A 25,675-nucleotide genomic window follows, 5' to 3' on the forward strand; every position below is an offset into this window, starting at 1 on the left:
TATGGAAGCTCATTTCCGCCAATGTGATGGATTAAAAAAAAAAAAGGTCCTGTAAATCATTATAAGGAGAAACCTTCTCAAAATAATGATTTACAATCTCAGAAAAATGAGAAACTTTCTCAAAATAATGACTTAGTATCTCAAAACAATGACATATCTCAAAATAATGAGAACTTTTCTCAAAATAATGACTTAGTATCTCAAAACAATGACTTATAATCTCAGAATAATGACATATCTCAAAATAATGAGAACTTTTCTCAAAATAATGACATAGTACTTTAAAATAATGACTTAGTATCTCAAAATAATGAGAAACGTTTTATCATATCATTATTCTTAGACAGTTTCTAAGTTTCTATGAGATACTAACATTATTTGGAGGTTTCCCATTATTTTTGAGAGACAAAGTCATTATTTTGAGATATTAACTCAATATTTTGAGAAGGTTTCTCATTATTTTGAGATGCTAACTAACTTTCTCATTATTTTTTAGGAAGTTTCACATTATTTTGAGATGCTTAAAACTAAGTCATGATTTAGAAATAATAAGTCACTATTTTGAGTCTTAATTTTCTTAGAAAGTTTTACATTATTTGGAGATACCAGGTCATTATTTTGTGGCGATTTTGTCATATTTGAGATACTGAGTCATTTCTTTGAGATACTAAGTGTTTTTTTTAGAAATCGACAACTTATAATGACCTACAGGATCTTGTTTTCTATTACATAGGCGAAAATGGGCTTCCATACTTTTCTTTGATGCTACCAAAAGTACATCAAAGAAAAGTATATGAATGTGTGTGTACTGAAAGAAGTAGGGTGGGTAGGGTGGAGCATTGGCGTCGCTGGGTCAATTTTTATAATATAATTTGAATTACCTGATATTATTATATCAAAAATCATGCTATCAGATAGGCTACTGCTAGTATTATCATTTGAATGGTAAGACCATTAGATACAATAATACAATAAAGCCACAGACGCACAATATGCAACATTATCAATATTGCATATTTTTCTGTTTTGAAGTTTTCAATGAGAGCAATATTTTTTGCGTATTCATGAATACCTAAAAAATACACTGCACTTCTGCACCAATAATAAGCCGTCTTCTACATTTGGAAGATACAAAATCAAACACAAATGAGTGGACGTTGTTCTTGTCATGCCGTTACTACTCTTTGCTCACACACTTGTGAAATCTTCAGAAGTCACAAGTTATAAGTCAGACAAGTCTCGAGCAAGTTTCTATCAAACTGCTTTAGCCTGGTACAGTAAAACCGGAAATTGAGCCAACTCTAATTTGCTCATTTACACATACTGAATGTGTCCAGTGACGGACTGGGATCACAAAACGGCCCTGGCATTTGCTACACACCAACCCTATTTTTGTCAATAACCTAGCTTGGAAATTAGTAACTCTGCCTTCCGAGTGAATCTTTCCACGCACCTCGCCGCAGTACAATCTTGAATATCTGTGGCTGCATGCATAAAATAACATCAAAATTAACCAGACATATTATCAGTAGTGGCCCATAGGGGTCCACAGGGGTGCGGCCCTTCTGACCTTTGCCTAGATTCCAGATGGCCAGTCCGTCACTGTATGTGTCCATTTATCTTTACTAAAGCCCCCTCCCTCTGGAACTCCCTACCCATACACATCCATGACTGTATTGACCTGCACACACAACACTAATCAAAACACGCCTCTTCAGATTATCTTTCCACATACAATAGTCTTACATTTCTCACCTAATAGTTACTGGTTTTATTGTTTTTAATTGCTTTTAATATGCTTGTTTTATGTGTTGGTTTTATTGCTTATTTGTTTTTAATGTAGTACTATATGTTCTGGTAAAGTCTGTACTGTAAAGTGTCTTTGAGTACCATGTAAAGCGCTATATAAATAAAATTTATTATTATTATTATAATGTGAATCTGTCAATTTCACCGGAACCACTTCACATATCTACAGTTCTGAGATTGACACTTAATCAACCAGTTATTAAAAGTCAAAGGTTTGCATGTTAGTTTTAAGAAATGTTTTTCTTCAGTTATGGTTAACTAATATTCTGATTAATGTGTAACTATAACTGTTGTTGTTGTTGTTGTTGTTGTTGTTGTTGTTGTGTTTCCTGACGTTCAAATAATTAACTATTAAGCTTCAATTGTCTTAGCTTGGAGTTTTTTTTGCAATTGGGTCGGCCTTTACTGGGGTTGCAAACTTGTTTTGACGATCATCTTTGAGACTCAAACTGTTATCTTTGACCTAAACGTCCCAGTTCTAGGGATCAGGCAGTGGCATGGCAATCCTTCACATTATAGTTCACTTATTAACTCTTAACTGTATAACTAATAATCGTGATTATTATTAACAGACTAACCCCTTGTGAGTGATGATAGAGATGTTTCAATACTGATGCTTAATGAGGCCGCAGATACTTGTCTTTGTTTATATGTGTCTACTGAGTATTACCAATTTTAATCTACTGCAACAATTAGCTAAACGTTTGTGTTTGGTAGATTATTTCTCTGTGGTAACAATGCTTTTTGGCAATATATCTTATACCGTTGGAAAGCCTCTTTAGTTCCCTTTCAAATGGTGCCCCATTTGTAAGGAACATGCATTTGTGGGATGAGCAGCAGTGCTGAGTATGTGGGTTGCGCCCATGAAACATTTGCCAAATCTTCTCTGCCAATGCCAAACAGCTTATTCTGCCATTGACTCGTTTGGTATTTGGTGGATTGAATGATTGAAGTTTGAAGAAACAAGACATATTGGCAATTTAACAATTTATTCATTTCACAAACAGGAGCCTCAGTAGCGTGTGGAAGAACCATACACAGCCACAACAGCCTGACACCTCCTCCTCATACTGGTCACCAGCCTGGTCACACACTGCTGTGGGATGGCATCCCATTCTTCAACCAGCATTTGTCGCAAGTCAGCCAACGTGGTTGTGTTGGTCACTCTGGCACGAATAGCACGCCCAAGCTGATCCCACAAGTGTTCAATGGGGTTGAGGTCAGGACTGCTGGCAGGCCATTCCATCCTCTCCACTCCCACATTCTGGAGGTAGTCTCTGATAAACCCCGCCCTGTGGGGGCGAGCGTTGTCATCTTGGAGGATAGAGTTCGGTCCCAGACTGTGGAGATATGGGATTGCCACTGGTTGTAGAATCTCTTCTCTATATCTCTCTGCATTGAGATTGCCTCCAATGATGACAAGCCTCATTTTTCCAGTGAGTGAATCAGCTATGCTGATTGCTGCACCGATAGAGTAACACCTTTTGGTGGAGGCAGTGTGATGGTGTGTGGCGGCATCTCCCTCACGCTTGGGCATGCTGTTCGTGCCAGAGTGACCAACACAACCACGTTGGCTGACTTGCGACTGACAACCTTAAAATCATAGGTTTCACCAAAATCAATACATTAAATACCAAATCTACTCCACTTCTTACTGAAAGACTAACATGCAAACCTTTGACTTTTAATAACAGGCTGCTAAGTGTCAGTCTCAATATATATGAAGTGGTTCCAGTGAAATGTACAGACTCACATAGTACAGATTAATGGACACATACTGTATGTGTGAATGAGCAAATTACAGTTACGATACGATATACTTTATTGTCCCCTTAGGGAAACTTGTTTTGGACTCCAAGCTGCACACATAAATAACGTCTTGACAAATGCAATAAATCACAATCACAGGAATAAATTGCCCATAAAGTATTGCACACATCCCGTGATAAAAAACATATTGCACAATCTCTACAGCCTCATGCAGCATTGTTTAAAAGTTAGGAACAAATGAGTTGGGTCGAGTTTTGATTTCACCGGTGCGGTCTGGAGTACCAGGCTAACTTGAGACGTCTGAAGATTTTAGTGACTGAACAAAGAGCAGTAACGGCATGAAAAGAACAATTTCCACTCTTTTGATTATTTATCTTCCAAATAATATTATTGGTGCAGAAGTGCAGTGTATGGTTTAGGTCTCGCATTGCCAGACCTTCCTCCACAGCGCTGCGGAGGAGGGTCTGGCGAGTCCACACAGAATTCCGGGATGGGAGAAAAACGTTATCTGGTTTATTGGCATTTCTCTAAACCAATCACAATTGTCTTGGGCAGTGCTAAGCGCCGGACGGAGCCACGGTGCCTCTGCAAAATAGCCTCGCGAAGGAACTTACATTACATTACATTACTAGTCATTTAGCTGACGCTTTTATCCAAAGCGACTTACAATTGCTATATATGTCAGAGGTCGCATGCCTCTGGAGCAACTAGGGGTTAAGTGTCTTGCTCAGGGACACATTGCTTGATGTATTGCAGTGGAAATCAAACCCAGGTCTCCCACACCAAAGGCATGCGTCATATCCACTGCGCCATCACCACCCAACTTGTTTTGGTGGAACATGTGTAAGGTTCAAAAGATGTTTTAGTCGTGCAACAGAAAACTAAGATTGGATAGATTTACCCTGCGAAGATCTGAGAAAAGGTTAACCATATTCCTCATAAAGCGACCAGCCTTTAAAATACCAACACAAAAAAATCCAGAGGCAACAGATACCCGGCCTAAATGAGACACATCCGGAATTTCCAGTGGCACCGGAGCAATCCCGGAAGTGGAACGTTGTGTATATAGACTAGGTATTCATGAATATGCAAAAAATGTTGCTGACATCAAAACTTCTTCAAAATATGCAATATTAATATTGTAGGCTATTTATTTCACTGTGATGCACCACTGTGGCTTTATTGTCCCTAATTAACTGATAGCAGTAGCCAACTGTATCTGATAGGATGATGGCAATTGACCAGTGGGTTGACCCCTTCAATAGAACTTTTAGTTATTTATTTTACTACTCTGACCAATAGTAGAACGCTACTTGGTAGGCTTTCGTTTATTTATAGAATTTTTTGCTGTTGCTAGTGTTTTGCCCTCAAAACAGTCCTCTATGAATGGGTAATAACCCCATGCTTACAGTAACCACATGACTCCTCGTTTTTCTTGTGTCATCCACAAGGCTGGATGTTCACTTGTTGACTGTTGATACTCAGATGTTATTCAACAACAATTCTGCTCTCTGAAATCTGCATCTGGAAAGTTAGTAGTTTCCATGAATGGCACAGCATGAATAAACATGATGCAACCGTGATTATGACGAACCCACAGACATCCTGTTTCCGAGGAAGTGGCCTACTCATTCAAAGATGTGTGAAGCCTGAACCAGGCGTAACCCCATGAGGCAAATGATATGACAGTCTTTTCATTTCTTGACAACATACATTTATTAACATTGTAAAAAGAACACTCTGCTACATGACTATGTGTTTGCTTTCTTCTTCAAGGTCCTGAGGAGACACTAGGTTATTTGCAATGAGAATAAATTGTCTTACTAAATGAGGAACACTAAGACACAACACACTATGCAGCAACACTTATTTAATATGATATAGGTTGATGACATGGCATACACATGTTGCACCAACAGGAAATCCCCTAAATAAAATGTTAACCACTGAAAGGTATCACACTGAGCAGAAAGCCAGTGGGCATGTGAGGCGGTTGTAGTCTTGACAGCATTTTCCTCCAGCATGCTCAGCATTCACGCACGCACTGCTACTCGTAGCATCATATCTGCGAAATATACATTAAGCAAATGATTAAAGGGGCACTCCTGCGCAGACTTAAAGGAGAAATCCGGACGATTTTTACCTGAATCTTAATCACTAGATGTATCCGAGTACTGTCGATAGGAAAAAAAAAAAACTAAAATCGGTGCTAGCAAACTGGAGCTGCTGCAGCTAATGGCCAGAGCTCCCAGTTAGCTAAAATGTCAGTTGTGGGGGCATGTTCTAAAGAGTACCTTTGTGCCTCTTAACAGACACAAAATGCAATTAAAATTTCTGTGCAACATGAACAGGGCCCTTACGTGACAACAAGATGTGTTATCAACTCAGACATTGTGACGAAACCATTGAAATTCAAAGTTTGTACTGTCACCTACCTCTTTTTCCATCGGTCGCTTCACCGAAAGCCCAGAAGAGTTGATGACGGAGGTCATGCCTTTGTGACAAAAACTTGAAGTTTATTTCCCCCTCAAAAATAGGTAATTGAGCACTGTAGTGGTTATGACCATATCAATGACTATGCTACATGGAAACGGTCCAAATGATGCCTGTGGCTTGCACAGTGATAGCGTTACTGAAGGCTAGCTCTAGTCTCGCGCTGAAGTCCCGTGATGAAAGTTTAGGTTTTAATATGGACAAGACTCTGATGGTTTTGTTCTACATATACTGGCCTCTTTGCATTGGCTACCGGTTCAATTGAGGATCCAGTTCAAAATTGTTGTAGTCACACAGAGAGCCATCAATGGTCAGGCACCAGCTTACATTAGTGATCTGCTGCACACTTATGTTGTCAGCAGATCTTTGAGGTCCTCAGATCAGGGCGTACTCGCTGTTTCTCGTATTAAGCTGAAAACTAAAGGTGACAGAGCTTTTGAAACAATCCTACACTGTAGAACGCTTTGCCACATGTTTTAAGTGTGACGGCATCTGTTGAAATCTTTAAAAAAGCAGCTAAAGACACAGCTTTTTAGTCAGGCGTTCATTTAGCCACATTGTTGACTGTATTTATAGTGCTTTTCATGATTATTGATTTGTTTTAATGTATGTATTTATTTTGCCTCTGAAACACTTTGTGACTCTGTCTGTGTAAATGCTATATAAATAAACTGTACTTACTTACTTATAAACAGACCTTATATTGAGTCCATTTTAACTTTTTGTTTGATTTCATTTAGTGCTGTCAGTTAAACGTGTTATTAACGGCGTTAACGCAAACCCATTTTAACGGCGTCAATTTCTTTATCGCGGGATTAACGTTCTTTTTGACCTAGCAAACTTTGTAGTTTTTTTCACATGCTGTTGCAACAACTAGTAACGTTAGAAAAACTACAACACCACACCGGATCTAGCTAGACGGGAAACAAAATAACAGGCACGCCGCACACACTTGTTTGGGCTTGTCAGCGGGCCAAAGAGTAGTAGGCTAACGTTATGTTTTGAGTGGATGGCGAGCGCGAGATGCCGAAATGGATGCCAATAAGATTCTGAATGGAAAGTTTACTTTTAAAAAGTTGCCAAATGGTTCCATTGACAAGACTGAGCTATCATCGCAGCACGTCCAGTCTGAAATACCACTTGATGGCCAAGCACACAGCTGATGCGAATTCTCCGCCCCCTCGTCAAAGCCGTTACATTGTGTGAGAGATTATTTGCTCCAAGTGAGAATGTTGGTGTGAAATTGAACACTAACAGTATGCCAAAAAGAAATCAAGGGACATTTAGAATAGATAAAAATGTGTGATTAATTGTGATTAATTGCAAGTTAACTATGACATTAATGCGATTAATCGTGATGAAATATTTTAATCGTTTGACAGCACTTATTTCATTTTATGGGAATCTTACAGTACAAAACAAAAATTGTTACAGAGGCCAGCAAGATAATAGGAATACAGCAGCTCTCTCTAACAAAGATCTTTGACAGATAAGTTTTGCAGAAGGCACGGTCAATATTGTCAAGCTCTAACCACCCACTCCTCTTCCCCCTGGGCAGAGATATAGGCTCCATGTACAAATTTTCTTTTGTTCCTTGTGCAATTAATTAACAACTTGCACAACTCTTGAATACAGTTTTTTTTATTAATGTCACTTGGGCCTTCTCAGTGACACTTTTAGAAATCACTTTCTCCAGGCAATCTCAAGATTTTACTTGAGAAGTAATGAAATTGTTCTTAATCAAACTGTTGGTTGTGTGCTGCTAAGATGTTACAACCAGCAGCAGGCTAACTTAGCTTAGCATAAAGACTGGCTCTGTCTAAAGGTAACAAAATATGCCCATCTCCTCTTAAACTCACTACTTAACATGTTATATCTTGTCTGTTTCATCGGTTTCATCTGCACAAAAACCAATGTGGTGTGGCTTTAAGGAGATTATGTGCCTGACTAAACCTTGGCCACTTCCTGTTGTCATTGTGAGGATGCTAGGCAACCAGCAAAGACTGCTTCTAGCCAAGAAATAGTCCAACAAAGTCAGGTTAACCCTGTGCTTCCAGCCTTTATGCTAAGATAAGCTAACTGACTGCCGACGGTGGCTTCATACACATACATGAGAGTGGCATCAATATTATTTATACAGGCAGTAAAATGCACAACACCCCCTCCTCTCCAAGGCAATTTCACAAATAAATGCAGTAGACTCTGTAAGATTAGTTGACTGCTCCAAAGGGAAAGGTTTATTTTAGAAACCTGATTAGGGTGTAACCTCTAATAGGGAACATTGGAGCTTAACTTTCTTAATAGCCTGTGTAATTGGCATCTCCTCAGGGACTGGCCTGACCTTTATTCTTACCTGTAAAATGGATTATTTGGGAACAATGAAGTGATTTGAAGCAAGAATGCTTCATCTAAAGAAACCACCCAGCTTAAAGCGGAACACAGCAATACAGAGGTGAAAAAAAGACAACTCGCAAGATTACAAATAGCACATGAATTTTGTTTTTAATTAAGAAACACCAAGGGCAAGGGGAGCGTCTTTTCAACATTGGAAATGGAGCAGTCAGGTTGTCCTGACATGGACAATATTTCATCTGTTACACTTTCAGTCATTTAGTCAGTTCAGTTCTCCCCTTTTTCTGCTATTCAAAAGTGAAACAAATTTCAAAAAAAATATTCCATCATTACCAAAAGTGCACCTTTTATATTTTGCAATGGCCTAAAAACAACCAAAAAGCAGTGGAAGTTTGGCAGCGAGAGTGTACAGTATATCTATATGAAATCCAGTTTAAGAGCAGATACACAAAAGGCACCCAACAAGGGGCACACACACCATCATTCTCTGCTTCAGTGTCCTAAACCTGGACCACAGCAGTGGCTCTTTACAATGTTCATATCTGAACAAACATGATGACAACTTTCTGTGTAGATAAACAACCATTTTGTTCCATTTGGAGCCTAAGACTTTTTTTTTTTTTTTTAGTGAATAATAACACCAGTATCCAACCATTTGATCAGGCAGTTACAGTCTGGCACATATTATCCCTTTAAGGAAATATTTTTGGGGATTTGTGAAGAACTTCCCGGAGGGGCTGGATTCAAACTCAAACATAAGGGGAAAAACAAGGGGATGTGGGAGGCAATACACAATAACCAGAGGAAAGAAAGTAGCAAGTTGTGATGGCTCTAAGAAAACAGCAGAATAAAGCCATGAAACAAAAGCGATGAAAAAGAGAAGAAAAACAAAAAACATGAAATAAATAAAAATGAGGCAATTCTAAGTAGAAGGATAGTGCTCATTTTTACGATATTAATACATATATTTTAAGCTTACAAATAAGAGAAAACAGGTTTGTGAACCCCCAAAGTGATCGGGCCGTTGTGGTTTTGTGGTGTGGTCGACTAAAGGTGGGCAAGCATGCTTTATTAGAGCTACACGACTGGTCACAGCACCTGCAGGAGGCTTCCACTGCATTCCCACATGACCAAACACTATCCCAACTGTGTCCTACTGCCGTCTGCTGCACAGAAATCTCCTTCTGCAGAGAAAACCACAGAGCCTTGAGAGTTTCAAAGCTTACTGAATTGTTGCTAAAGCTACCAAATCTGAAAGTCGAGTAACATCGTGAGGCAATTCTGGGTTGACCCTCCTCCTGAGGATATGGATAATGACACCGACACGCACGCACGCGCGCACGCACGCACGCACGCACGCACGCACACACACACACACACACACACACACACACACACACACACACACACACACACACACACACACACACACACACACACACACGACTCCATACTGGGGCTTAAAGTAGAGTGACCTGCGATAAATGGAAGTGGGCTGAGGACATACATAACCAACAAATTTACTAGCAGTCACACTCATTCTCTATAGATATCTACCTGTCTGGCAGATATTTATTACATATAAAACAATATCTTCAACAACCACACATAAAAAAATACACCCTTTTCAGCTTTTTAAAACTGTTTTTATGAGATCTACTCAATCAAATAAGGCTGCGGAGGCAACAAACCATGCCATATTCTTTAAAAAAAAAATCAACCTCAAATGCCATGCATATCAACAAATGTGACACTAGTGTATACTGTTTAACATCGTTTTCTTAATCTAAGTAACCAAATTACTAAAAAAAACACCTCTCTACATGTGACAGACAGATAACCATGCGACGTTGTGATGTATCTTCATGTCTGACGTTAGCACCAATGTTTCTTTTTCATAAAAACAAAACGAATACAGCCACAGAAGACACAACAGCGCTGTGAATGACTTGCAAAGCAAAAAAATCTGCCATGTTAAAGCGGCAGTACATGTAACATCTGCGGTTATTAATTTGTATTCGACGACCTGAGTTGTGTATTGATGCTGCATGTGACCGTGTGCGCTCCTCTCCCAACAATTTGCAAAAGACTGTAAGCATGCTCGCGGGCGCGCGCGCGCGCGCAAAAAAAAAAAAAGGTTCCTCTACAGAAGTGAAGAAAGAAGGCCTAAACATCTTTAAGTATTAATACAGTTAGGCCTATAAAAAGCCATGGACACACAGTATTATAACCCAGAATAAACTCTAGGAAAGTTGAAGAGCAGTTATGGTTAGTTTGCATGTTTTCCCCCACAAATATAATATATATATATATATTCATATGTATATAAATAAAACTTCAGTGCTGTAAAAACATCTCCAACTCCATAGGATCTGACCCATCGTAGAAGGCCTAATATGTTTTACTCTTACTCTTCTCATGGCTAAAACTACTGCTGGAAGTATGTAAACTGTACTGGTTCTCCTGTGTTAATAGTCCTTCATTGACAATACAACACCGAGGAAGAGAAGACTTTTTAATATTGTTTCATTTTTTTCTCTTTTTTGGTTTAACTGCACACAGAGAAACATATCCTGTTGTGTCATCTTGTTTTGTTTTTTTTGGTAGCAGCAAAGCACCAAGTCTCTCTGTGTGAGTCTGCTGTGTGTGTCTGACATGACTTCATAGTCTCTGTGTGTGTGTACATGTGTGTTTGTGTGTTTGTGTGTTTGTGTGTGTGCTGCGATCTATGAAGAGCATGGCTGCACGTTGATGCCGTGGGCTGCGTAGGTTTGCAGGTCGATGGCCTGGGCTGGCTGCTGTCCCGGCCGGGCGTTCATTAGTGCCAGGTTCCTCACGCAGCCCGTCATTCCAGACAAAAACTTCCCTCCTGTCATAGCAGACATGTCTGGGGCTCCGCCTGTCACATGAGAACACACATATAGTAAGCAACCAGTGTTGAGGTTCCTCTTTGGACATAGAGCTCAACAGTGCATATTTTAATGGCTCTGGTTCCGGAAGTGATTTTCACCATTTAACATCTCCATTGACGTTTCATGAAATGCTTATATAAAGAGTTTTAAGCCTAGGACCAAGGCAACCAGCTCTGAGTTGAATCGTGACCATAAAACATTTGATTTGGCGCAAAAGAACATTTTGAAAACGGGAAAAAGGCAAAGGTACAAGACTGGAAACTACCATAGACTTCAATGGTAGCAGCTCGCTCTAGCTGTTCGCGGGTGCCGTAATAAACAGGTAACCACGAGTTCCACCAATCAGAGATGCTGCTGTTGCCCTTAGGATTGTGGGTAGTGTAGCATTTCTTCATAACATCGCGAATAAAACATGTTTTTCTTAAAACAAGGTTGATTTCATACGGACTTCTAGCTTCTACAGGAGCATACACTTTCGTTTCACATCCTCGTAGCTCGTGGTCAGTCTACCTTGGATTGTTTAGACATAATGACTAATAATCGAAATCCTTGAGGAGAAAATCCATGGGATTTTTACTTAAGGACAAAACTGTTGAGCTCTATTTGGATCCACAAAGCAGCTTTGAGAAAGTTTTTGGTCTTATACAGCTAATGCTAACTGACCCTAAATTACCTACATTACTAAAGTACTACAGAAAATTAAGTAAGGGGTTACATTTTCAAATTCTGCAACTCTTTTAAATGGAGCAACAAAACTGTCAAAATATAGTAAAATGTGTAACATTAGTGGAGCAATCAAGAGCATTGCTAGCTTAACTGTGTGGATAGCTGGCCAAACTAAAAACACTGGAAGCTAAACTCACTAATGCAGGTGGACTAATGGAGGTTGTTGATGAAGACAAAAGACATGCACTCGAAGATAAAGAGAATGCTAATAATAATATAATAATAATAATAATAATAATAATAATAATAATGTTACAAAAGACAGAAAATTTGTATCTCTGACCCTCCAAGTAGCATTAGCTAGCTAACTTTGTTAGTGTTAGCTTGCAGGCCAAAATGCTTTAGCTGTTACAAGAGGTTACACTGTGAGCAGTGTGCAGCAGTAGTTGTATAAAGAAAGCTAGCCTCAGCTAGCTGAAAAGCCTGGCTTGGTGTGTTTAGCCACCAGTGTTTTCGTGTAAGTTAGCTAGCCACGCGATTTTCTTTAACAAACTATTAAAAGGAAAAGTATAAAGCTTTAAATTTTTTCACATTCATTTCACACATTTTTATTCTTTATTAACCAAAAATATTATTTACTAATGTTTTCAGCTCTATGACTTGTCTGTTAATCTTTCACTAGATTTGTTCCAGTTCCAGGCCTCCATACTTTCAATCCACTCACCAAGGTATAAATTGCCTTTAGTGTTGACCATGAGGCTTTTGCCTTTAGACTGTCCATGTAGCACGGCTCCTCCATCAATCTGGATGTATCCATCTTTTCCAGTTCTGCATGAAAATAGGAACATCAGGAATCAAACACAACTCAATAAAGCACTGCAGATGCACAGACAAACCAGTTGATATATTGATAATAGCTAATAAAGCTGGTACATTATCATCAACAAAAATACAGAAAACATTAGTGAGGTCCAAATGTATCACTGGGCTATTTATATGACCAGAAAACATGAGTTAGCCTATACATAGCATGGGTGAACATTTTTCAAAGCTGATAGTTTTAAATGTTTGAATTTGTTTTGTGTTTTTAGCCATTGTAATTAGTAGCCTATTAGTAATTTTACTACTGTTAGCTAAATCAGTTTGAACAAACTTTCTTGAGTTCCAGTAATTGGTTCCAGTGAAAATCATGCCTTTGTTGTTCTTAAAAAAAGAGCACTCATTTCTAATGGTTAGTTTGTACATGTTGTATGTACAATATATATAGTTGGTGCCCACATGCTTTATCGTTCGTGGTTTGTTTACATAACTCACAGGGAATGCTAAATGTTGCCACACTTCAGGGAAGCATGGTTTAGCAGTTCTGTTGTTTCTCCATCATCTCAGTGGTCATGGTGTCTGGAAAAGTGAATCTGCAGGCAACCGGTAAGCTATGCTATGTCTTTAGCTAATGTTACAGACTGTTGCACGTCCCGGTGTTTGAACCTTTTTGAATGAAATGCAGCCACACTCAGATTTTTAACCGCGTTTAAGCAAACTATTAGCCAACGGTAGTTTGACGCTTTCTGCTGCCAAGTGTAGTGCTAACTAGTGTCACAAGCAGTGACGCATGATGTGGTATCTGGGGCGGCATCAGAGTAGTTTTATGAGTATAAGTACGAGTACATGAGCACAGTTTCAGACCCGATACTGGTATATGTGCATCCCTTATAATATGCAAACATACCTGACTGCTGTGACCTTATGCCATCTCCCATCATTAATGGACCTCTGGGACAAGATTTCTGCCTCTCCGCTGCCCAACTGGTATCTGGATATCATACAAATTGTCAGCATTACTACAACATTTATATGAGCTGAAAATAAAACTCATCAAGATGTCAACAGAAGTACAGGGTCACAGGGCTGAGTCACCTGAAAACAAGATGTCCATTCTGCAGCCCAAGGCTAATGAAGTCCTTGCCTTTGCCGTTTTCTCCAGGTTCCTGAAAATAAATGTGTTTAGTCAGCAGAGGAAGAGGGTGCTGTGTGATTGAATACTGAGAACCACTGAGCAGCTGCCCTGTAGTAATTTTCCACACCAACTGTTTTAACAGCAAACATGAGGCAATGCAGACAGATTGATCCAAACAGTATTTGTAGAAGTGTGATAAAACCTTCCATGCAAAATAACAGTGACAATAGAAGCCATCATGCACATTGTGCAAACCGAACACAGACACTCAAATGACATTTCAAATGATGTGTTTCTCCCAGAAGTATCTCATACATCATCAGCATCGACTGTACACATTTGAATGTAAAGCACATATTATGAAACATGCAAACATGAATGAGGAGTGTCTTGTGTTTGAGTGGATACCTTTTTACTAGCATGCACCTTTCGCAAATTGCGTGCGCCTTTGGTCTCCTGAGGAAAATGGAGGGTAAGTTAGAGAAGCAACATGCATTTATTTAGTGGTGTGAGATAAGAGCCGGGCTAGCAGCCAACATGCCCAACAATGTCACAGCCTCAGTGGCACAAGTACGATTGAGACAGTAAACACTGAAATGAAAGACAAAATGCAGTATTGTGTAAGGGATATATTATTGTGGACACGTAAGTTAAAAAAAAGAAATGACTCCCTGAATGGTAGGAGAACATAAACGAGCATCACTGCTTTACAGATTAGGTAATGGTGATGATTAAGAGTGCTCAAGTGCAGCAGCGAAGTTAGGGTGAGGATGAGAAGGTGGAGGGGAAGGATGTGAGTATCAGGTTTAAGATTTGGATTAAGCCATGGGTCAGTCCTACAGTATAAATACGTCTCAAGATGGGAACAGGACTTACCACTCCCTGCCACAAGATCAGCCCCTCAGAGGAGCTTGTGTTGATCTCCAGTTCGATGGTCTCTGGCGAGTCATGGGCACTAAAAAAAAAAAAAAAAAAAAACTCACTTGGCATATCACAATGTAGGGCTGGGCAATATATCGATATTGTATCGATATTGATATATGAGGCCAGATATCGTCTTAAACTTTGGATAGAGTAATATTGCATCATGACACAAGTGTTGTCTTTTCCTGGTTTTAAAGGCTGCATTACAGTAAAGTGATGTCATTTCCTGAACTTACCAGACTGTTCTAGCTGTTCTATTATTGGCCTTTACCCACTTAGTCATTGTATCCACATTAGGGCTACTCGATTATGGGAAAAAAATTGTGGGGTATGTAGCTTACTGTGTCTAGTGTGCTATCTGGTCTTGTTCATGCTATCCTCCTTCTGTGTCAATTTATTTTTTTATTTTATTTTAAATACTATTGTATGTTGTTAGCATCTTTCATATATTAGGATTCTCTTTTTGTTTTGTTTTGTTTGTTTGTTTGTTTGGTTACACTTTACTTGAAGGTATCTACATAAGAGTGACATGACACTGTCATGAACATGTCATAAACATTATGGGTTAGGGTTAGAGTTAGAGTTAAGGTGCATGTGTCATGACAGTGTCATGTGTTCATGACAGTGTCATGTGTCATGACAGTGTCATGTGTTCATGACAGTGTCATGTCACTCTTATGTAGATACCTTCAAGTAAAATGTTACCGTTTGTTCTTTGTCTTCTACACTCCAAATAATCTTTATATCCTGTTTTGTTTGTTTTAAATATAAATAGGATCACAAAAAAATAATAATTTTACCCATGATGCATTGTAACATCAACTTCTATAATACATCTGTGAGTGTAAAATAGTGTAGAAAAGCACAGTACAGTTACCTTCTTGGAAAAATGGATCTGGGAAGGGCAACGTATCCATCACCGTGGAAATGAGCTGCATACTGATAAGGTGAATCTAGAAATAATACAGTAAATACACATCAAAATGATATTCAAATAATAGCAAAGCTGCTGTGAACTTTCATTCTCACTGTTATGGTGCCCTCCAGTGGCGAAAGCATGGAAGAAACCCTGTTAAGACAGGCTTGGTTAGATCTGGCAGTTATAAACAAAGAGGTATCTCTTCACTGAAATCACTTAGCAAAGTATTTTATTTGTTGGTGGTGTTTAAAGCAACTTTTAAAAGAAGAAAATACATAGTCTGTCCTTTTGATAACTTTTGAAAAGTTTAACTCACAAGCAATAAAAACGCACCCATTCTCGGTTAAATAAATATTGCTGCTACAGCCTGACTAATGTCAGCTAATGTAAGCAAATTTTAGATAGATAGTGCTGCGTAGCTGATATTACTGAATTAGCTACTCTATGTTTTAACGAGTCAGAGATACATGTAATAAACAAGGTATGTTTACTTCTTGTTTTACAGCTAAAATGCTGCTAAAATATAGCGTGGCAGTAGCACAAATAAATACATTTATAAAGTCAGCAAAGTGACTCAGTTACAATGCCATATCTTTTTTAGTTTGCTACAGTTAGCTAACAATAGCCACCTTAAGCACATACTCTGGGTGTATAGAAACGAGAAATTGGGTGTGCTAATGCTTAGGAATTCACCTTTTCATTTGTAAAGGGAAGATAATGTTGCTTCTTCTCTCAAATGCCACATTGTCTCACTTCTATATGCAAATACTGCAATTCCAAAACCAAAAAAAACAACAATCTTTAGCATGACTAAACCAGGCTCCATGATGCAAACTCATGACAGTCCATGACAACTCCTCACCAACACATGAGCAAGCTATTCGCCATTCCTCACACTCTCCACCATCTCTGACCTTTCACAGAAAATCAAACCCAACTCGCCACGGGTCCATGCACAAATATCACATTAAGCACAGAATATGTTTGAAATACCGTACATCTCATCTCACCCACACACCATCACACTGGGCTTTCAACAGACATGTTTGGAGTTGTTAGTAACAGCGCAAATTTAAGGTTCTGACTTAGACAGTTTCAGAGAGAAAAACAAGTATTCTTGTGTATTTTCTTGAAGTACAGACGGGCATTCTTGAAGTAGACGGAAGGAGACGAGTGTTTATGTTGTGAGTAACCATCTTACAGGCACTGACATGATGATAGGGGGAAAAAGAAAAACAAGGGGAATTCCACATTTCCATTTTGGGTCCAAAAAACAGGCAGCACAAATCAGTTGATCTCCCCAACTACAGTCTACCATCCTGTTACCTTTTAGTATAGATGCAGAATTCCCCTCTCCCAACTTTCAAATGGGATGAGAGCCTCAGTTGCCAGCTGAGTACAGACGCAAGTTTGGTATGCGTGAAACATGTGTTAGGCAATAGACAGTTCGGGTTGAGCTTGGAAGGGACGCGGGGCCCGTCAGGGTTAGATGAGTCCCTGTTAGTCACATTGGTGTCAGGCAGACTGAATATTGAGATACTGTACCATTCGACTCGCTACTTTCCAAATTCCTCAGGGCCTTGGGGAAGCTGGAGACCTGGCCTGTGTGTGCAGGATATAGCCATGAGAGTGCAGGGGTAAGACATACGTAATCAGTAAGGGAGTGAACTGTCTGATGTTAGAAGGGCTTCATACTGTGAAGAATGTGAGTCATATGGGCTCATATACTGGTTGTATGTCTAGTCTTTCGGCTTTGATGACCAATATCTTTGTCTATGGGATGAGGGGTATGCAGTAAGTAACGTGCTGTACTGGGGCCAGTGCTTTGGATATTTGTTTTCAGAACTGCTTTTAGAAAGATTCTGCTACTGAAATTGTAGAATTATAAATTAACAATACAATTAATTCATTTTTCTTCACATGTTCTGCTATTTCTTTGATTTTAATGTCATATTTGGATTACATGGTTGTGTAGCTAGTCAATACTTACTTTCTTCGCAGTTCAGGCCTGTGTGGCCAGGCGCACACACACACTGGCCGGCGACGCAGCTGCCGCCATTCTGGCATTGAAGGTTGCTCTGGCACACGTCTTTCACCACCTCACAACGCTCACCTGCGGGGTTACATACCAGTTATGCATCAGGGGTGAAAGGTTGTTGGTTCATACCATAGGCAGGGCGAGTTCATAGGGTTTGGAGATAATACATGGAAAATACTCTTTTTTTTGGGGTGGGAGGGGTAGATTTGACCAATTTTTAAGATTAATAGTTTTTATTTTGAACTTCAGCTATGTTACTGGTTACTGGTTGCACAGCGTTCGTGGTTCGACTGGTCATGGCGGTTTTCCCAAGATGGCGCCTGCCTGTATAGGCGAACAGTACTGTCTTTATAAACTATATTTTTAATAAACTGTCTGTACACTTACAAAGTTCTCAATGCTTGGGTTTACATGTAGGGACCCTCATTATGCTACTGTGGAAGTGTGGTGCTATTTTGAGCCTTGTTAGTGTTATAGAAATAGCAATTTCTTTTTACTTTACCAGTGCCCCGACTATTAGCGGTACAAGCTAATTAGCGGTTTGTGCTAAAACTGGTCACATTCGATTAGCATGAAAACATATCCGAGAGAACGGTTGACTCGGTACCCATGTGTTATTAACCCCTATGTTCATTTTGCGCTGGAATTGTCCTTTAAGTACTTTCCCTATTTTCTATTGTAAACATTCAATCTTGCAAACTGTTTATTTGTCTTTTTTTTTTAAATGCTGCCACTCTAGCTATCTCACAGGCCCACTCCTGGATTGACGGCACCCCTTCATTCCTCCATCCTCTTAGAATAATCTGTCTGGCTATCATTAAACTAGTCTGCAGCCAACTTCTTATGTGCTTATCTATCCCGCTTAGGATTGACCCATTTCCTAGAACAAATGGTCTTGGGCTGAATTGAACCTGCGTCGCTGCAATTAGACAGAGGTGGGTTTGACCAATTTTAACAATTCAGATATTTTTCAAGGAGCAGATCTGTTTAAAGAGATTTTTAACCAGATTTTATATCCTGATGCACCCACAAGTTGGATTTCCTAGAAGCTGATGAGCATAGTTTAAAGGTAAGGAGGTCGCCTTAGACAAAGCACAGCTCTGAATAGTGAATAATGGGCAGAAAACACAAATGCAGTCCAGATTGTGCAACAGAATCCAGAACTGTGATGCAAATAATAACAAACAATGTAGAAAGATTATAGTTGTAAATGTTGCCTGGAATTCTGGGAAGATCTGACACATGCTATTCCAGTGTTTTAGCAAACTGTGAGCATGAGCACTAACCTTCAAATCCATCCTTACAGAGGCATTGGTACTCATATTCAACATTCGACATGCAGTGACCACCATTCAGGCAGGGCCGGCGGTCACAGGGGCTGTTGTCCACACACTTGCGGATAGATCTGCTTTCTGTGAAGCTGTAGGACAGATCCACCTTCTTGTTGTTGATGGCAACCTAAGCAGGGAGCGCAGACACACTTTTGGCTACCACAAACCGAAAAAACATTACGTTTTCTTTTTTTCTTCTATTTTTTTCGCGCAGAGAGAACTCACCTCTCCTATACAGCCCTTAAACAGTTCGCTGACATTGGCGGGCTTCGGCAGGATGTCCATGCTGGGGACTCCTCCCAGGTACATGGGGGTGTGGATATTGAGGCCCTGGGTACTTCCTGGAGACGTCTTCCTCTCCACTGGTCCATGATCGACTTTCAGGTGACCGGCCTTCTTGTTTCGCTCGGCCACAACTCTGTGCCACTGGCCCAGAGAGACTGGCTCTGAACTGAGAAGGATTGCTTGGCCTGGAAATCAAAGCAGAATCAATTTACAATCTAACTCACCAAAAAACCTTCATAATGTTAATTTATGAAACAGAAAAGGTATTATTTTAAGGACAAATGTATTCATACATTTATCAAAATGATGACGAAGATTTGTGTTGATCCTTTACCTGTGCCCAGTTCAAATCTGAACTCTACATGTCCCTCTACCATGGAGATGGCAACAAAGTCCTCCACCTTCATTTTCTTCCCTCCACAGAAAAACATCAGGCCGTCTCTTTCCAGGGGCTTGAACTCCAGCTCAACACGCAGGTCATCGTGGACGTTGGTCAGGGGCGGATAGGCTATGTATGACTCCTCACCATCAAACAGTGGAGTGGTCACCAGTTCCCCTAGTTAAATTGAACAAGGATATTTTTTTTATTATGAAGCTTTATTTTCAAAATATCAAAGTTGCAAAATTGTTATCACAGTACTCCTTTTTTGTATAAGGCTGCGTTCAGACAGCCTGCGTTGGCTGTTCGACGGTCCGGCAAAAAACGCAGGTGTTTCCATTCATTTTGAATTGGGGGTAGTGCGTTTAGGCTGCGGCGAGGATTGCCACAGGGGGGGACACTCAAAAAGACGCAGTGGGCCTGCAGTGAAAAGTTGAGACCGACTCACGTTTGGAGAAACGCATCCCAACGTCACGCTGCGGTGGCCAATCATGTAACCGGAGATCAGACTTGTCAGCGTGTTTAGGGCTATGGTTTGAGGCGGTGTGAGAATCCCGTACAGTGAACAGGAAACATCACTGCCTCTATCGCTGCCACAAGAATGTTTTAAAACACTATGTGGGTAAAAAAACGAAACACAAGCACTGAACTGCCCAGGAGTTTGTGTAACGGCTGAATGTTTCCTGCAACCACAAAGCACTCGCTACGTCCCGCTCGTCTCTTTCTCTGTGAAATGAAGTTGCCTTCAAGTGCTGTCGAAAAACGCCGAGATCTATACACGATCTGACGGAAAACAGTAGGCTAATTGTGAAATATAAAATCTACTTGTGCTTCGTTGGGGGGTAAATCTCCGGATCTGATTTTTGGAGTGAATGCACCCTAAACAAAATAACAAAAACGACAGGAAAAAAAGGCAATTTTTCTTTGGAATAATGTAACCTATCTAGTAACAGTAACGTGCGTTTATGGAGCACGTGTAGATAAACATATGCTAAACTCTCGTCCCATAGGCCATTTCACATGTACTTACCCATCTTTTTCCCAATCTGCTTTAACAGTGGCAGTTCTTGAAGGATATTTTGAAGGAAAAAATATCTATACCAATATTGTACAGTATATCCTCACACAATACTTGGAATATTGTTTGTATAGGAGATTAGAGTAACTTTCTGTCTTACCATCCATGCATTTGTTTCCAAACTTGCCAAGATGGCAGCGGCAGTCATAGCCCAGGCCATTTTGGCGGTTGATGCAAGTGGCGTCTGGTCCGCAGGCCTCTGTGGGAATTTAGGTCACAAACAGTCACAATTATTAAATAGTAATACTATTGCACTGTTATTGAGTTGACACTGTAGCAACATCCAGGTACTTATACCAGGTATTTATTTGTGTAGTCAGGCGGAGATCCACATGTACCTGAGTGACAGTGCAGTGATGAGTGGTGCTGGCAGTTGCTGCCTGTGAATCCTCTGGGGCAGCCGCACTTATACAAGCTGGCTTCTGAGTCCTCACACTTCCCTCCATTCTGAATAATGATATGGAAAAAAATTAAAGGTCCCATATTGTAAAAAGTGAGATTCCCATGTCTTTTGCATTATAAAGCAGGTTTAGGTGCAATAAAATAAACTGTGAAAGTATCAAAACGCTCAGAGAAATACACGCAGCCCATATTCAGAAACTGTGCCTTTAAACGAGCCGTCAGGACTTCTGTACAGTTGCGAGGTCACAACTATATGTTTTAAGATTAAACGTGCCCCATTGAACGTGGTTAAAGAGACAGGGGGGTTAAAGAGACAGGCGCTAAAATGTAGCTTTTCTGACTGAAGGACAGTATGAGAAACATAATGTGTTTTTTGAACATTAAAGCATGTAAACATGTTCTAATAGAAACCCTAAATAAAAGTATTAACCTGAAAATGAGCATTATATGGGACCTTTAACTGGATATTATGGAATTAAACAGACCAAATCCTACAAATACTTCAGTAACACTTTACTTGAAGGTATCTACATAAGAGTGACATGACACTGTCATGAACACATAACACTGTCATGACACATGAACCCTAACCCTAAATCTAACCCTAACCATAACTTGTCATGACAAAAACCGAATGACACGTACTAAAAGAAGTATTATGTCATAAACGTTTATGACTTGTTTATAATGTTTATGACACGTTCATGACAGTGTCATGTCACTCTTATGTAGATACCTTCAAGTAAAGTGTAACCGATATTTCAGTGGATGGAGGTAACTGACCTGGCATGGGTGGTCTTTGCAGGTGGGGCAGTTTGTGACACCAGTAGAGCTGCGGTCAAGGTCTTTAAAGATAACCTCCTCACCTTGGATGACCAGCTGACGGATACAGCCTATATGATGAAATATTAATTAATGATTAAATATGAAATAAGGACAAGTCCACAAGCCAAGAGGACTTTTTCTCCATCCTATATTTCCTGTCATGGCGTAAACAGAGTGATGTCTTACCAACAAAACCAGTCTTGATTCCAGCAGTTTTGGCGAGGACTGTGTAGTTGGGGTAACCACCCACATGCAGCTCCTCATTCAAATCCAGGCCCTGGAACTTGCCCTGAGGAAAGGGAATGTGCACATATGAAAAACATATTAAATTACTTTAATAGATCAAATGCACATTATGTGACAGTGAGAGTTACATTCCCATTGACAGAAGTACCTGTGAGCTGCCGTTGATGGGCTCCCCTCCGTCTACAATGATATAGCCCAAAGTGTGGTTGCGATACAGCTCAACTGTGTGAAACTCTCCCAGTTTGACTGGGTTAGGGTCGCGTATGGAGGCCATGCCGGAGCCCACGTCAAACCTGAGACAGCATCAGAATTATTATCAACAAGATCATTGTGCTGTATTTTTTAGCCAATTAGAAGTACTTTTAAGATCAGTACAAACTGACCTGAACTCTAAGCGGCCGCCCACAAGTCCCAGAGAGATAAAGTCTGCTCCTGTGGTCCTTCTCTGGCCGTTGTAGAGGATCATACCTACACCACAAAAACAGGTATGAGTGAGAACCTGTATAAACTTATTCATGAATGCATACCCTACAATAATATCCATCTCAATAAGTCAAAACAATCTAGTAGTTTTATTTTAAACAGGGGGAATCTTCCAGTTATTTCAAGAATTGTTTTTTTGCAACAATTTCCCTTCTTCAGCTTTGCCTCGCTTTAACATTCCTGAAATAACCATCTGATCCCATTAGTAGAATTATTCACTCAGGAAAACCAAGATTTGAGACTAAATATGAGAGTAAGTGACTTGTTAGGATGGACACTGTTTGCAATGGAGTCATTTATAAACAAGGTAAACTATTTGAAAGCTGGATGGTAAAGCAGCATGCTATGGTGAGGCAAGTTTAAAGCCAACCAAAGCCAGGTTAGGACCTGCCATCATATCTGGGCATCACTGGGCTGCCGAGTGCAACCAGTCACACCATACTATCAGTCCTCTTTTTTTCTGTATCCACATGCCAGGAACACATGCTTTACATGAGCCACAGAGACTCATGGGGAAGTGGGAACATGCCCTCTTAGATGTCCATCTACATCATCTCTGATAGTTGTGAAAATGACTGATTGAGAGCGAGTAGAATGCATTAATGTGCAACACAAAGTTGTTCAAGTGTAAGGTAAGTTTACACATACACATATGCTGTAGATGTTTGTATCACACATTTATACATTTTAGGAGTCAAGCGTGTTCAAATAGCTTTTGCAATACATTTGTAGCTTGTTTGTTTCAGTTTGATACCTGATGCGTGGGATGTGCTGAGATAGCAAAAATCCAAACAGGCAGGCACAAATAAGTCGCCAGCCAATATAAGAAATAACAGCCGTATATTTTCCTTTGATTTTCCAAACATTTTATTGTAATGTGTCAATGCTGTCGTGTCCCCACACATCCGGCACCAACTGTGGGTAGGTTAAAAGGAACCATATTTCTTTGCAAAGGCAATTTGACTAACTGTGGCTCTTTCAAAACTGCAGTGATGTCTAAATAAAAGAACACCTACAGAAATATGTGTGCAGCATTGCATTTAACACTTCTAGCATACAAGAACTGGGATTTTAAGCAGCAGTCCTGCTGTGTAGGCAGTAAAAGTAGATTTGTAACCAAGCTATGATGTGGTTTTGTGATCATGACTGAAAAAAAGCCTGTACGAAAACATAGGCCATGCTCCATCTTCTTGCATGTCTTTCACAGCTCCTAAATCAGCTCTGAGCTGGATGCATTATGTGAAAGAATGACAGAGGCAAAAAAGCAGTACTGCCAACATCATCATCAACAGTCTGGAGTTTCCTGTGGTTCTCCAGCACTGAGACTCACCAGCGTACAATATGAGACCTTCCCACCACCACCACGCAGGGTGAGAGGAAGAGGGGAGGAAGAGAGGGAAGGGACAGAAGACGCAGTGAAATTATACATGAGGAAATATGACAATCATAGTAACATTACCACTCTGAAAGATTTGACACACAAAGAAAATTGTGAAATAATAAACTATACAATTTAACTGTGAAGCAAATTTAAGGTTGTACTTCCTTACCATCCACATTATCAGGCCTGAAGTTGATCTTAATGCTGAAAGCCTTGTAGGCATTTTTGATGGTGGGCAGGGTGAGGTAGGACACAGGTTCCTGAGCAAAGTATGGCATCACTCTCTCTGAAAAAAAAGCACATAATCTCATAGTTAGATGCAGTCAAAATCATTCTTTCATGTATTTATTAACCCTTGTGTTGTCTTCCATTGGACCATGCACTTGTCGTCCTCCTGGGCCAAAACAAAAAAAAATCCACACTTTTCCTGACGTTTTTGTCCCTTTTTTCAACACTTTCGGTGCTTTTTTCAATGTTTTTGGCACTTTTTTGTGTTGTTGCCGTTTTACACTTCTTTTCACTACCATGTATAAACACCACTAACATCAACTTATTACTAGTTTTACACTTATTTTTGGAATTCATGGTCAATAAACATAATTTATAGGAAATTATACCTAATCCTTGAGTTAAAAAAGCAGAAATTATGAACTATTTAGACTAATATTGAAGGAAGGATAATCACAGACTGGTATATGTCAACGTTCAGTTGGGATACTGTTTCGAAACGTTTCAATTTCTTTTTCAAATGCTAAAAAAATTTAACAAAACACCCCAAATTCAATGAAATTAAGAGATCCGATCTTTTGTTGTACTTGCGAAGCACGTTGTATGGAGTCATCCATGTTATTTTTGGTTAATTAAAATTAGGAAGTTAAAAAGAAATATTTCTGATATAGACATTTAGAAAATGGGTCAAATTTGACCCAAAGACAACACAAGGGTTAACATTCCTTCCTACAGTACAATGCACTCCTTTTCAATTACCCTATTTATCTAAAACAGCTCATTTGAGATACTCTACACAGCTTCTTTTTTTCTGTTCCTGTGTATCTACCTCTACAACCTTTATGTTTAAAGCCCCCTTGCATTGGAATAACCTACCTGTAAACATTTAATCCATTTAACCTCTCCACTCCTTTAAAAATGCCCTGTCTTCTTATTACAGAACCAACTGTACATGTCCATAACACCTCTACAACAACATGCTAACACTGTAACCACCACTTCCAATATTATTACTAATATCCAATTTAATTCTTGCTCTGCCTCGAACTTGAATATAATTGCCTGATCCTGATGCTTTTTTTCTTTTCCTCCTTTTTTTTTTAAAACATTTTCTCTGTCTTTGTTTGTTTGTGGCTGTCGTTGTGGTTTTGTTAACTGCTGTGTCTAATTGTGATTGCACTGTGTATTTATGTCGCTAAG

General features: G+C 39.7%; 1 protein-coding gene across 15 annotated transcripts in view; it reads right to left on the minus strand.

Moving 5' to 3' along the window:
- Window positions 1-11,013: 11,013 nt before the first annotated feature.
- The window catches only part of hspg2 (heparan sulfate proteoglycan 2), a 121,087-nt gene continuing 106,425 nt past the window's right edge, over window positions 11,014-25,675 (minus strand). For 10 of the 15 annotated variants that reach the window (XM_036008544.1, XM_031290583.2, XM_036008547.1 and 7 more), the window contains 20 exons: window positions 24,417-24,533; window positions 24,197-24,214; window positions 22,767-22,851; window positions 22,532-22,676; window positions 22,324-22,426; window positions 22,096-22,205; window positions 21,249-21,357; window positions 21,011-21,109; window positions 19,788-20,009; window positions 19,394-19,638; window positions 19,124-19,295; window positions 17,790-17,912; window positions 17,345-17,401; window positions 15,758-15,833; window positions 14,833-14,911; window positions 14,365-14,412; window positions 13,917-13,987; window positions 13,729-13,812; window positions 12,727-12,830; window positions 11,014-11,323 (listed from right to left, as the gene is read on the minus strand). In XM_036008544.1, the coding sequence (XP_035864437.1) occupies window positions 11,151-11,323; window positions 12,727-12,830; window positions 13,729-13,812; window positions 13,917-13,987; window positions 14,365-14,412; window positions 14,833-14,911; window positions 15,758-15,833; window positions 17,345-17,401; window positions 17,790-17,912; window positions 19,124-19,295; window positions 19,394-19,638; window positions 19,788-20,009; window positions 21,011-21,109; window positions 21,249-21,357; window positions 22,096-22,205; window positions 22,324-22,426; window positions 22,532-22,676; window positions 22,767-22,851; window positions 24,197-24,214; window positions 24,417-24,533 (2,240 nt within the window). In that variant the 3' untranslated portion in view covers window positions 11,014-11,150. The remainder of the gene's footprint in view (window positions 11,324-12,726; window positions 12,831-13,728; window positions 13,813-13,916; window positions 13,988-14,364; window positions 14,413-14,832; window positions 14,912-15,757; window positions 15,834-17,344; window positions 17,402-17,789; window positions 17,913-19,123; window positions 19,296-19,393; window positions 19,639-19,787; window positions 20,010-21,010; window positions 21,110-21,248; window positions 21,358-22,095; window positions 22,206-22,323; window positions 22,427-22,531; window positions 22,677-22,766; window positions 22,852-24,196; window positions 24,215-24,416; window positions 24,534-25,675) is intronic. The other 5 variants (XM_036008541.1, XM_036008543.1, XM_031290584.2 and 2 more) reach the window with 5 other exon arrangements.

This window comes from Sander lucioperca, chromosome 12 (assembly GCF_008315115.2).
Source record: "Sander lucioperca isolate FBNREF2018 chromosome 12, SLUC_FBN_1.2, whole genome shotgun sequence".
NCBI lineage: Eukaryota > Metazoa > Chordata > Actinopteri > Perciformes > Percidae > Sander > Sander lucioperca.